Here is a 14,231-nt window from a genome sequence, read left to right on the forward strand (position 1 = left end):
GCATCAAAATTGTAAGACCTGAGCACTGATGTGATGCAAATGGCAAAATGTAAAAGCAAAATATTGTGCTACTCTTACCAAATCCACAGTGTTTTTTCGGTTAGTTTCAGTCAAGGTTTCCTCAACAAAGGTTTCCCATCGTCCTTTGCAATCTTCAGGTAATTCTAAACAAATACCACACAAAGGGACATTCAGAAAGGCACTTGAACTTTAATTACAAGATCATTTAGATCAGGTGCTATTTATGTAGCAAAAGATTTGTGATGGACTTTCCATGACTGTGCAATGCGTCTGGGCAGATCTTGTAATGCTGGGCTCCAATGTTCTGTGACGTTTTATAATGCACACTGATCCAAGAATTTAGCAAAAAAAAAAAAAAAAAAAAAAAAAAAAAACAGGCACAAATATAAGAAGTTAAGTGGAGCACTATTATTTCTGCACACTACGCAAAACATGCAGTGATAAGCAAAAAGTAGTAAAGGCTCCCCCAAAACCTTTCTGATCAGTCTTCGAGTATTATTTTTGTTTGTAGAGCACCATCCTCTCCCATGTTGTTGAACAGAGTACACTATACAGTATAATGTAGTGGGAAGCATACATACAAAGTTCGTGTACAATGCAATCAGTAGTTTCAGCAACACAAGTACAAGATATATGCATAGTTATTTCAGAGTGTGATAAACTGGGTGGGCAATGATGTAAAATACACAGCAGTGCAATCTAACTTGCGATGTGATGCAGCAAGGAATTAAATTACATTTAAATCTGCCTTAGGCTCCCTGCACACTGCAAATCCGTTTTCCGATTTCGATTCCAATTCCGTTTCCGATTCCGTTTCCGATTTTCCTTGAATACATTCAACAGAAAAACGGATCAAAAAACGCAGCATGCAGTTAAGATTAAAAATCTGAATCGGAATCGGATGTAAAAACAGATTAAAAAGCGGAATCGGAATCTGAAATGCATGCAGTGTGCAAGAGGCCTTACAGTGTCTATTAGAATAAAAACATGTTTACATACACATACAGTAAGTTCCATAAATATTTGGACAGACTACTGTACGGTTTTCTAATTTTGGTTCTGTACAGTACCACAATGAATTTTAAATGAAACAACTCAGATGCAGTTGAAGTGCAGACATTTGGCTTTAATTCAGTGGGGTGAACAAAATGACTGCATAACAATGTGAGGCAACTAAAGTATGTTTTTTTATCACAATCCCTTTATTTCAGTGCATACAAAGTAAATGGACAAATTAAATAACTGGAAATAAAATGTTAATTTACTGAACCAAAATTAGAGAAAAAAAAATCCAGATTTTCAGAATTCTCATCTCTGTTCACGCTACCTTCTTAGGACTAACACAGTATTTTGCACACATCAAGAAGTAAAACCTGAAGTATCCCAGGATATCTGGGCTTGCATTACTTATTGAATTGTAAAACTCAAGGAGAGCGTATGTGTTTGTAGGAATGCTAGGGATGCCATATTGTTCTATGCATCCTAATCACTTCCTCTGATCAATTCCTGCCAGGATCAAATGGGCCATACAAGTTCTGGTGAACTGTACTAGCCGAAACATTTATTTCATTTCAGCAATAATGAATGACAACAAAACTGTTCTAAGACTGTAATGTCACTTCTGACATAATTACCTTTAATAATGTCACTGATCTGTGCCTGCATAGGTCCCTTTTCTATATTCTGTACAACTGCATTGGCAATGCGGGTTAGGTGACCCATGTTCCCTCTCCTCATCCCTCCATCAGCCCTGAAAGCAAAAGGTTACATTATACATATATATTATACACACACACAAACACACATTTACATACATACATGTATACACACACAAATATAATATAATATTATATATATATATATATATATATATATATATATATATATATATATGTGTGTGTGTGTGTGTGTGTGTGTGTGTGTGTGTGTGTGTGTGTGTGTGTGTGTGTGTGTGTGTGTGTGTGTGTGTGTGTGTGTGTGTGTGTGTGTGTGTGTGTGTGTGTGTGTGTGTGTGTGTGTGTGTGTGGAGATATATATATATATATATATATATATATATATATATATATATATATATATATACATATATATATATATACATATATATATATATATATACATATATATATATATATATATACATATATATATACACACACACACACACACACACACACACACACACACACACACACACACACACACACACACACATACATACATACATACATACATACATACATACAACCCAATCAAGTGAAATAAAACAGGAGACCAGTGCTGACTGATTTTTGGATAATTTTAGCATAAGATAAACTAAGTACACATATCTGGCCTGACTTTAATCAGTGTGTGATGGCTGGGGTGGGAGAGATGGAGGGGCGCACTTTGGTGTCTCAGCCTTGGGTGCTGGAGGACCTTGTCCCGGCTCTGATGAACAGCATTAGATGTGAGGTAGATGGCTTGTCTGCAACCTCCTGATACTACTGAACGCAGTTCTCCCTACGAGCAACACTGATGCATTACGGTAGCAGCTTCTCGGAAATCTCGCTCACTACAGTATCATTTGAGCAATTAAAAAAATAGATTGGCCTAAATGCTATTTTTTAAGAAACTCAAAGAATATGACCCAGTTAGATAAAATATGGAAACCACTTGTGGAAAATTATGGCAGGGATAGAGGGAGAAGACTCCTTGCACCCTGACCTTTCAAGAGTTTATTTTAACAATAGCTTAAAGAGAACCCGAGGTGGGTTCTAGGAATCCAATTAGCACACAGAGGCTGGGTTTGCATATAATACCCAGCCTCTGTTGCTATACTGTTTCCCCCAGTCTCCCCCCTGCGCTCTGCTGTGCCCCCATAAATCAAACGCCATGCTGGCGACACGCAGCGTGTCACCAGCCGGCTGTTTACCTCTGAAGTGTCACTCTCGCCTTTCCCCCGCCTCCTCCATAGCGCCGCTCCCCGCCTGCGTCCCTTCCCTTCCCGCTGATTGGAGGGAAGGGACGCAGGTGGGGAACGGCGCTATGGAGGAGGCAGCGGAGCGGCGAAACTGATACTTCAGAGGTAAACAGCCGGCTGGTGACACGCTGCGTCTCGCCAGCACGGCATTTGATTTATGGGGCATAGCAGAGCGCAGGGGGGAGACTTGGGGAAACAGTATAGCAACAGAGGCTGGGTTCTCTTTAATGTCTATTTACTCACCATAAAACTAGGCAGATTACTGTGTGCTTGCTTTCTGATGGTAGCCCAACTCCCTCTTTCCCTCATCTTTTTTTTTAACTGTTCTTCTTAGTTTCTCTCACTTTTTCTAAATATTTTCCATTCTGGAATATCTTTCACTAGTTACCTTTTCTCTTAGTTTATAAATAAAACATCTCATCCTTGGATCTGTACAGACCCAGGGCAGGGTGTATCCTTAAAAAATAACCTGATTTATAGTTCTATTTCTAGTATGAGGAATACTTTTGTTCTTAACTCCAAGGTATTTAAAATAGGAAATACAAATGTATACTCCAATAAACCACATACCGAACTTAATAATCAATACTGGTTTAGTAGAAGCAGTAGAGTGTTGTACCATGTTAGCCATCAGTAAAACATCTTGCCAATACTGGTTTAAAAGCTATAAATCAATCAATGTCAGGTGGTTTGGCCAATGTATTTCACTTATGATTGTAAATATCCAAAAAATGTTGAATATATTTACAGGCAATGAAATGTATGTAAAGTTTATTGTTCTGTTATGTTAAAACTTAATAAACATAATTGAGAAAAAAAAAAAAGAATCCATAGACTCCAACTGTGCAAGAAACAAAAACTATCTACTAGTTACAAAAATATGCTTAACTTGCATTTACAGAGAAAAAGATTAAGGGTTATAAGGTAATACAATATTTTATTCAATGGTATGCATGCCCCTGAACAATCAAAAGTTGGTTTCTAGAGACATACAACACGATTTTAACACTCACTGAATCTTATCATTTGTTTCCCAGGCATCCAATATTCTTTGTACAAGGCAGCAACTCTGGAATAGCTGAAAGGCAATACAAATGATAACATAGTACTTTAAAACTACTACATTTTTTTTTTTACTATTGGTGACTATAAATAAAGATTGTATTAGGTCATATTGAGCTTTGCATTTGACAGGGAATAAAACCTTGAACCTTCATAAAAAGCAGCATTAACGGTGATACTTATAATGTATGCTAGCACAGATACAACCATGGCTACCTTATATGTATTGGATGGAATGGAAATCCTGTAACATATTAAAGAGTATGTGCATAAGGCAGCTCAAGGGGCATTAGTGTATACTGACTAATGTACCCATAGACATCAGTTAACATCCCCACAATGGGGGAATCTGCTTTGGGAGCAGCTATTGGAAATAAGGGAAGTTGGCATGATCTGTTGCCCCATTCCTTACTCATCCTACATCAACTCTCTTTACATAATAACTACAATATTTACATATAAAGCAATGTCATAGACAGCTGCTAGGATTATTTCAGCATTAGTAGATTTAGTGACACAAACAGTAATCTGTAATCTTTGTTGATAACAGTGAATTCTTTATTGACATATACAGACATCATTTCAATTAGTTTCAGATATACACAGGGCCAGCGCTACCCTAGAGTCAAAGGGGCCCAGAACCTGTAGGGGCCCCCCAAGGTGTCTTCCCCTCCCCCACTTAACTATTACATTTCAGGGCCCTGCAGAGTCTTAGGCATAACGGCGTCTCACCTGCCCTGGCGGCAGACTACTCTGTCAGTCTGTGGCTCTGTGCACTCCAGTCTTCATTCTCTGAAGGCTGCATCTTCTCTTTGAACTGCGGCATGTTATCGTGTAATAAGATGCACTGGGTCACAGAGGAGAGGCACTGTTGGGAGGATGAAGTCGAGGAGTGCATGGAGCCAGAGACTGACAGAGAACCGCATCCGCCAGTACAGGTAAGATGCTACTCTGCCAAAGACTCTGCAGGGGCCCTGGAAAATATAAGTTAACGAGCAAAGTTAAGTTATGGGGTGATGGGGGTGTGTCAGCACCTGACTCAGGGGGGGGGGGGGGGGAATTTGGATGCAATTTTCCACTTTTTGGTTATGGGGTGTCTGTAGGGGCCCCCGGGTTTTATTTTGCTCGCGGGCTCTTTGTTGCAAGAACCATCCATGGAGATACACCTGATGGTGTCTTAGAAAAGAGGAAGCAATATAAGGAAAATAAGGTCAGTGTTCTCTTACGAGAACAAACTTACATGTGTAATCATGAGGTTCTCCTCCGTCTCCGGGACTACTGCCTCAGAGTTTTCTGCATTGCCATTAAGTGCCTCCTCCTCCTCCTTTTCCTGCACAGCAGAAGCATTCCTTCCATCTTGCAAAGAGTGAGAAAGGATAGCTGCTATACACAACTCAACTTGTACATGCAGAAAGTTGTTCCAGGTGTACCGAAAAAATAGGTCCTGCAGAGCAAGCACAAGAACCATCTTCAAGACCATTGTTTTTAGGGGGTCATTTAGAGGGTTGGGCATGGATTCCATGGCAACAGTATCGCCGGCACCAACGGGGATCGACTGATGTCAGATAAGTAGGATAAAGTAAGTGTGCTTTATGGTTGCTTGGGTTTATGGTATGTATGTACCCAACTCTATACTAATACCATGAACTCTGTATTAACCACTTAACGACCACAGCATGTTTCACAGGCAGGCAGGGCGATCAGACTGCCCCCCTTTTTTCCCCACTAGGGGGATGTCCTGCTAGGGGTGGTCTGATCGCCGCTGCACTGTGTGGCCGAGCGGGGGGGCTCCTCAAAGCCCTCCTCCCTCTCCTTCCCTCCGTCCCCTTCTTTCTATGGGCAGTACAGGACGGCGATCCGTCCTGTACCGCCTCTGATAGGCTTCAGCCTATCAGACGGCGGCAATCCCCAGCCAATCAGAGGCCGGGGATCGTCGATCTCCTGTCGCAGCAGCGCCGTATGATTTCTTCCCCGCGTGTTTACATTTCGCCTGCGAGCCGCGATCGGAGGCTCGCAGGCTGTTCACGGAGACACCCTCCGTGAACTGACATGGAACGTTTCCATGGAAACCCACAAACGACCAGCCGTCGTTAGCTGGTCATTATGTGGTTAAATGGTAAAGTACAGACATGGCTCACACCTCTGACTGTACTGCTGCTGCAGCCCTCTCCTAATGGGGGCTTACACCTCAGTCACACCCGTAGACCTGACAACAGGACTGGAGGAGGGGTGGTCTTGCTCCTCTCCCCATCATGCACATTCTGGGTCCTTTCACCTCCCCCCTCCCTGCACTTCTCATTCTTTGAGGCCCATGCAATCCGAATCGGACCATCCCCTTCCAGCCATCACTGCAGACCTATAATGCCCCCCACCCCCATCTAGCTCCACATCTCACTTCCTTGACAACCTGGCCTCTTGGCTACCCCACATCCTGTCTTCCGACCTCCCTACCATCATTCTAGGGGATTTTAATATTCCTATAGATGTACCCAACACACATGCCACCACTCAGCTACTCTCCCTCGCCAACTCCCTTGGCCTCTGCCAGCACGCAAACTTCCCCACCCACTCTGCAGGTCATACTCTCAACATCTTCTCCAAACCTGCCACCCTCACCAACCCGGACATTGCACCCTTCCCTCTCTCTGACTATCACCTGATCACTTTCACCCTCTCCCCATCCTCCGCTCCCCTTACCCAGTCTAACAGATCCCCTCCTCTCCCTCTCCTGCACCCCCCCCCCCCACCCTGTCATGCCCAAATCAAGCAACAGCAGCACCACCATATAATATATCCCCTCTCATCAGCCTTAGATGAAGCTGTCCCCCCCCCCCCAACCTTTCGTCCCAACAACCCTCCCAATCCCCAACCCTGGCACACCACCCACACATGCAACCGCTGAGCGGAAATGGAGGAAATCACGTCTAAATCCTGATTTCCTGGATTATAAGGCTAAACTGCTCCTTTTTCACACTGTCTTAACCGTCCTGGCGGTCAATTAAAACCGCCAGGGGGCAGCGCAGCACTATTTTTTTTATTTTTTAAATCATGTAGCTAGCCTAGCGCTACCTACATGACAGCCGCTGTGCAGCGGCGTCGCCCCCACCCTCTTCAATCGCCTCCGGCGGATCAAGCCCGTCCGGAAACCCCGTTCTGAACGGGATTTCCATTAGGGCTTCCCCCATCGCCATGGGCAGGATGACGTCATCGATGTCAAAGGGAGTCCCGATCCACCCCTCAGCGCTGCCTGGCACTGATTGGCCAGGCAGCGCATGGGGTCGGGTAACGGCGGGTAGCAGCGAATCGGCGGCGATCGAGCAAAGTGCTAGCTGCGTGTACCAAAATAAAAAAAATTATGCAAATTGGCCCAGCAGGGCCTGAGAAATCCTCCTGCGCGGCATAGCCCAAGCTCAGCTCGGGCTTACTGCCAGGAAGGTTAACAGAAGCTATACAAAAGTATTTTGCAGCCCTGACCGGAACTCAAGCCTCCAACCCACAATGTCTCTTTACCACTGTTAACTCCCTACTTAACCTCACTTCCCCCAGCTCCACCCTCTCAGCCTATGACTTTGCCACCCACTTCACTAGTAAAATTGCAGCTATCCGAAGTGAAATCTCTCTCCTACCTTCTTCAGTTCCCTCCACCTCCCCCCAGGCCACTGCTATGCCCCGCCCCCTAATTCCCCTTCTCCCAGGCCTCCCCCACGCTCCATTCACATCCAAATGTTACCAGAGCCTGCAATTTCCACCTTCACAACATCTCCAAAATGTTTCCCTTTCTGACCCATGCCCTCATCTTCCACTTTATGCATGTTGGATTTAAAATAATGTTAAATTAAATGTGCCTAGATAACCATTAGGAAGGAAATAATAGGAGCCTACAGGTAGAGATTGTGGACTGACAAGTGCCAGCTTTTGATTTCTCAACATTGTGGCTGTGTGACTATTAAGAAAATCAATCAGAAAACACAAAATGAAGCAATTCTTGTACTTTGCATATCAATAACATCTCTTAAGTACTTACAAGTAAGAGACCCATGGTGCCGAGCCGGCACAGCTCCTGATTAATACTGGGTGAATTGGCATGCAACAAAGCAGCAATAAGGCGAGCCGCATGAAGCCTGGCATTACCCAAAGGTTCTTCCAGAATACCAATAGTGGTCAGGATTGATTCTTTCTGCAATAACAATTAATGAGATTACTTTTCACTTGCTGTCCTATAAATCTACTGCTGATAAGAGATAAATCAAAAACTGAGATAATATGTCCAATTCAAACTAAGGTAAGATGATTTCATGGTTACCACTAGCTGTAGGGCAACACAAAAGATTCACAGGGTGCATGTGCTGAGAAGACAACAGATTCAATGTTATGCTAGGATTACACCATACAATTTTCTGTTAAATTTTTCTGTTAGATTCTGTAAATTCAACATGTTGGAAATGTATCTATCTTACCATCTATCTGCCGAGCAATTAGGCATTGTTCTACTCAGCAGGAGATGACCAGAAGACAATGCACCAGAGATGATGACCATTCTATACAGAAAATAATCTAATTATGCATTCTAACAGAAAATCTAACAGAAGAATCTAACAGAAAATTGTATGGTGTAATCCCAGCATTTGAGCTACTGCTTACTAAACAGACTACACAATTAGTGCCTTTACAGAGAGCAAAGTCTGCAAAATTGATAAAAGCATTTCAGGAATTGGAACAAGGGGAAGACACTGAAGGGAAATGGCAAGCTTTTAAACTTATACTTAATCAATATTGTAGTATGTATATCCCATATGGAAACAAAATATCTAGGAATAAAAAAAGGCCTCTATGGATGAATAGAAAGGTTAAAGATAAAATAAAGAGGAAAAATAATTCCTATAAGGTCCTAAAACAGGAGGGGACCGAGGCTGCACTAAGCAATTATAAGGAGTGCAATAAAAATTGTAAAAAAGAAATTAGGCAGGCAAAGATTGAAGCTGAAATACTAATCGCTAAGGATATCAAATCTAACCCAAAAAAAGTTTTACAAGTACATTAACTCTAAAAAAAGAAAGGTTGACTGTATAGGACTCCTAAAGGATGAGGGTGGGAACTCAATGGTGGATGACCAAGGTAAGGCAGAGTTATTAAATGCTTTCTTTGCTTCTGTCTTCACAAAAGAAACAGCACTGTTGCAAACTACAGAGGCGGAAGAGTCTCAATCTTCTAACTGTAATATTAAATACTTAACGCAGGAAAAAGTGAAGGCAAGACTAAATAAATTAAAAATAGACAAGGCACCTGGCCCGAATGGCATGCATCCTCGGGTCCTAAGGGAATTAAGTTCAGTTATAGATAAACCCCTTTATCTTATCTTTTGTGACTCTCTTGCAACTGGCAGAGTCCCAGTGGATTGGCGTACAGCCCACGTTTTCCCATTATTTAAGAAGGGCAAAAAATCAGATCCAGGAAATTATAGACCTGTAAGCTTAACATCAGTTGTATGCAAACTATTTGAGGGGTTACTAAGAGATACTATACATGACTTCATAGTAGAAAATAATCTTATTTCTCAGCATCAACATGGGTTTACTAAAGACAGGTCCTGTTTGACTAACATGCTCAGCTTTTATAAGGTAGTGAATGGATGGATATGGGGAATGCTGTAGATGTGATATACTTGGAATTTGCAAAGGCCTTCGACACTGTTCCCCACAAAAGTCTGCTGCAAAAGTTGAGGATGCAAGGACTGGGGAAGAGTCTGTGTTCATGGATAGGGAACTGGCTAATGGACAGAAAACAAAGAGTTGTGGTCAATGGATCGTACTCAAAATGGGAGACCGTTAGCAGTGGGGTCCCACAGGGGTCTGTTCTGGGTCCAGTGCTCTTCAATTTATTTATTAACCTAGTAGATGCAGTAGTGAGCAATGTTGCTATTTTTGCAGATGATACAAAATTGTGCAGAATCATCAACTCTCAGGAAGATAGTATCATATTGCAACAGGATCTGGATAGGATTGCTATATGGGCACATACATGGCAGATGAAATTCAATGTTGACAAATGTAAAGTCATGCATTTTGGACGTACTAATGCTCTAGCACCATACAAAATAAATGGGATACAGTTGGGGACATCAAACTTGGAGAAGGACTTAGGAGTACTCATTGACAACAAGTTAAATAATCATACTCAATGCCAAGCAGCTGCAGCTAAAGCTAACAAAAATTTGGGATGCATTAAAAGGGAAATAAAAACTCGAGATAATATTGCCCCTGTTTAACTCTCTGGTAAGGCCACATCTGGAATATGGAATTCAGTTCTGGGCACCACATTACAAAAAAGATATTGCAGTTTTAGAGCAGGTGCAGAGACGAGCAACAAAATTGATACGTGGGATGGAAGGTCTCACTTATCAAGAAAGGTTAGATAAACTGGGTTTATTTAGGCTAGAGAAAAGACGCCTTAGAGGGGATCTAATTAACATGTATAAATACATCAGAGGGCAATATAATAGCTTGGCGGATGAGCTTTTTGTCCCTAGGCCTTCTCAAAGGACTAGAGGACATGATCTGCGCATGGAGGAAAAACGTTTTAGCCATTTATTTAGGAAAGGGTTCTTTACAGTAAGAGTGATTAAGATGTGGAATTAATTGCCACAGGAAGTCGTTATGGCAAACTCTATACCTGCATTTAAAGGGGGCTTAGATGCTTTCCTTGTGTGAAAGACATCCATGGCTACAATTACTAGGTAATGCCTAATGATGTTGATCCAGGGATTTTATATGATTGCCATCTGGAGTCGGGAAGGAATTTTTCCCTTTAGGGGCTAATTGGACCATGCCTTGTAAGGGTTTTTTCGCCTTCCTCTGGATCAACAGGGATATGTGAGGGAGCAGGCTAGTGTTGTACTTTATACTGGTTGAACTCGATGGACGTATGTCTTTTTTCAACCAAAATAACTATGTAACTATGTAGATTTACCTCTGGAGGATGTTGGAGCAAGTGGTGAAAATCCTTCAGACGAGATTCTATTCCCTGAAGAATACTGCTGCTTACAGAAGGACCTGGCCTCTCATATCCCTGAGGAAGTGACTCTAGAATAGGATCCACACTGTTGATATCAAGAAAAAGCAATAAATAGCACATGGAATCAAATAGAGTTATAAACAAGCAAGAAATATTTCAGAATATACCACCACCCCAACCTTTAGTAGCAGTATCATTGTTTAAAGAGGAGCTGACAGCCATACTATCTCAGGAAAAAAAAACCAAATATATAAGTAGATAAATACTTGCTCTACTTACATATGTAATGCACTGTCCACGTTATACTTTCTGTGAATTTTTTAAAGGAAAAGTGGAGAATCCTATTCTAGACAGTTTCCATATTTACTGTGGCTATTTTGAAGCCAGTCCTGATGTAATATCCGCCCTTAGGGCTCGAATCACAAAGCGGTGCTAACCCAGTTAGAGAATTCAGGCGTGATAACCATTGCACCACGCTGGTGAAAAGGCAGTTTAGGCGTTATAAGTTTAGGCGTGATAAGTTTAGGCGTGATAAGTTTAGGCATGATAAGTTTAGGCATGATAAGTTTAGATAAGTTTAGATCGCGCACAAAGTCCCACACGCAAAGCAGCGCCATTAAACTCTATGCGAAGTGCACCAGACTTTACTAGCGCAAAACTTTTGATCAGCTGTGCACTGCGGTGCTAACCCAGTTGGTGCTTAAACTTATCACGCCTAAACTTATCACACCTAAACTTATCATGCCTAAACTTATCACCTAAACTCAGTTTAGGCATGATAAAGGGCTTTTCACCGGTGTGCTAGCTGTTAGCACCGCTTTGTGAATCAGGCCCTTAGTCTCCTCTGCCTGATTTGCCCACTCTTCACTATAGAAAGTGCATTGTTTCAGCCTGAGAAATTTTGGCCAATCAGTGAGGAACAGAGGTGTGGGAGGGGAAAACAGGAGGGAAAGAGGCTTCAGCCAATCAGGCTGCATTAGTTAAATCTGAGGGGAAGTAGAGAAGCAAAAAAAGACAACCCAGTATGCCCTGCAACCAAATTTTCTGTGTACCAAATAAGAGTCAGGTAAACTGGGGAATGATAATTTATCAACAAGAAAAGCAATAGTGATTTTAACTTTTGGATTGCCTGATTAGCATCCTTATTACTTGTTTACCAGATAAAAATAAAGAATTGATTTTTGATTTTATGCCCGACAGTTACTCTTTAACAACCTTTCCAAGCCTTCAACCATACTCATCAAATTTAAGTAGTGCTCCAAAAAGGTAAAAACATCAAATAATGCTGAATGAGTTATTTTAAAATTGAATTTCATGAATCTTAAAACTTGTTCAACACTCACCTCCAAACTAGAAGATGATCTCTGTAAAGCAGCAAAAACAAAACAAAGAAACTCATAAATACCAAGCTTCTGAAACTCCTGAAAAATAAGACACATTATTTTCAGGGCTGTTGATTTTAGTGCAGAGGGTGGCTATTTTGTTTTAAACTTATGGCACAAGGATGCATTGTGCATTATAAGGAGGAGGATCTTTTAGGCTCTGCTTGAGTCAGCTGAAGATTGCTGGGTGCTTAGAAATGCTACCAAATGGTTGTATTTAGCTCGGTCTGACCATTTTTTCTTTAAAATGTACTGCCTATACGGAGAGCGTCAATGGTGGCTACGATTTCCAGCAAGACACTGCACTATTAAATATTTGATCCTACAGGACTGTGTGTAATGCTGCACATTCAGAGTTGTAGCCCTTAACATCTATACGCGCAGCATTATCTCTTATGTCGAATTTGGATAATAAATGCCATGGTGTATGTTTTATGCAGCTTTATGTATAACAACTGGCTTTTGTTGGTACCAGGTAATTCCTCTAGTAAGAAACAATTATTTCTAGCAATAAATCATTTTACTTGACATACCTTGGTCTTCTATTTTCCAGCAATGTCAGCAATATCTGAGTGCCACTCACAACACAGCTCTCTGTCTGCCTTCCTTCAAACATGTTGTGCAGAAGTTGCTCCACACACGGCTGTCTGTACATTGAGAGAACAAGCAACAATAAATAAAAAATGTGGGCATCCAAACAAATATTTTCAATCAAGTGCTCATAAGGGTGAGTCATGAAAAAATAAAAACAAAATCATAGGTTTTAAGTCTGACCCAATTAAAATCCGTGACAAAAATGGAGGCACATATAAGAGCAAAGTAAATTGGCTAGTTAGAGAAGCTCTACAAAGCTTTAAAACTGAAATGATCATAGACAAGTACAAAAACTAAACCAAAAAGTTTAAGAAGCAACGTATGTCAGTGTTAAGTGAGCAACTTTAATGTTCCAAAGGAGTTTAAACATAAAAAACAACAACAACAAAAAAACTAGGTTTTTTTTGCACTTCCATATATGAACGTGCATAAACATACGTACAGTGCCAATACTCACGATTCAAGAGTTATCAATAATGGGTCAGTCTCCAGTATCTCCTGCATTTGATTGCACTGGTCTCTGCTCAGCCGGATGAGATCACATAAAGTCTGAGATGCATTGGATTGTCTCTGAAGAAGACAAAATGCTTGTAATAAGACTACAAAGTGTTTTACAATGACTTATAAAATAATCATACCAAACGTCTAAAACAGTGCTGTCCAACTTCACGGGCATGGAGGGCCATTTTTTTTTCAGACCCCATGGAGGAGGGCCGAAGGTTCTAGCTAGAGCCGCAGAACCACCCCCCCCCCCCCCAGGTAAAAAATGCAATGTAAGTGAATGTTTACCACTTTAAAAATAAAAAAGTCAGATACTCACCTAAGGAGAAGGAAGGCTCGGTCCTAATGAGCCTTCCCTCTCCTGGTGCCCGGTCCCGCGCAGGATCCCCCGTAGCAGTATTCGACCAGTTCGGTCAAATACTGCCACTTCCGCCACCGAAGGGAGGTTTCGGAAGCCTTCTATGACGCACTCGCGCGTGCGTAGTATGGAGCGGCCCGTCTTCGGAAGCAGGAGTGCTCCCGAAGACCTCCGAAGTCCCTGCGGCGGCGGACGCGAACGGGGGAGCCAGCGCAGCACCGAGGGCACCGGGAGGGGAGAAGGAAGGCTCATTAGGACCGAGCCTTCCCTCTCCTTAGGTGAGTATCTGACTTTTTTATTTTTAAAGTGGTAACCATTGGCTGTAAAGGACAATTAGATT

The 14,231-nt window shown here is 41.9% G+C and overlaps 1 protein-coding gene across 4 annotated transcripts in view; it reads right to left on the minus strand.

The window, feature by feature from the left end:
* PPP6R2 (protein phosphatase 6 regulatory subunit 2) overlaps positions 1-14,231 on the minus strand; it is a 112,674-nt gene that overhangs the window by 40,214 nt on the left and 58,229 nt on the right. For all 4 annotated transcript variants that reach the window (XM_068275912.1, XM_068275909.1, XM_068275911.1 and 1 more), the window contains 9 exons: positions 13,490-13,602; positions 12,972-13,085; positions 12,400-12,420; positions 11,012-11,141; positions 8,070-8,222; positions 5,286-5,489; positions 3,997-4,061; positions 1,656-1,771; positions 79-164 (listed from right to left, as the gene is read on the minus strand). In XM_068275912.1, coding sequence (XP_068132013.1) covers positions 79-164; positions 1,656-1,771; positions 3,997-4,061; positions 5,286-5,489; positions 8,070-8,222; positions 11,012-11,141; positions 12,400-12,420; positions 12,972-13,085; positions 13,490-13,602 — 1,002 coding nt within the window. The remainder of the gene's footprint in view (positions 1-78; positions 165-1,655; positions 1,772-3,996; positions 4,062-5,285; positions 5,490-8,069; positions 8,223-11,011; positions 11,142-12,399; positions 12,421-12,971; positions 13,086-13,489; positions 13,603-14,231) is intronic.

The sequence above is a fragment of the Hyperolius riggenbachi genome, chromosome 3 (genome assembly GCF_040937935.1).
Source record: "Hyperolius riggenbachi isolate aHypRig1 chromosome 3, aHypRig1.pri, whole genome shotgun sequence".
NCBI classification, from domain to species: domain Eukaryota; kingdom Metazoa; phylum Chordata; class Amphibia; order Anura; family Hyperoliidae; genus Hyperolius; species Hyperolius riggenbachi.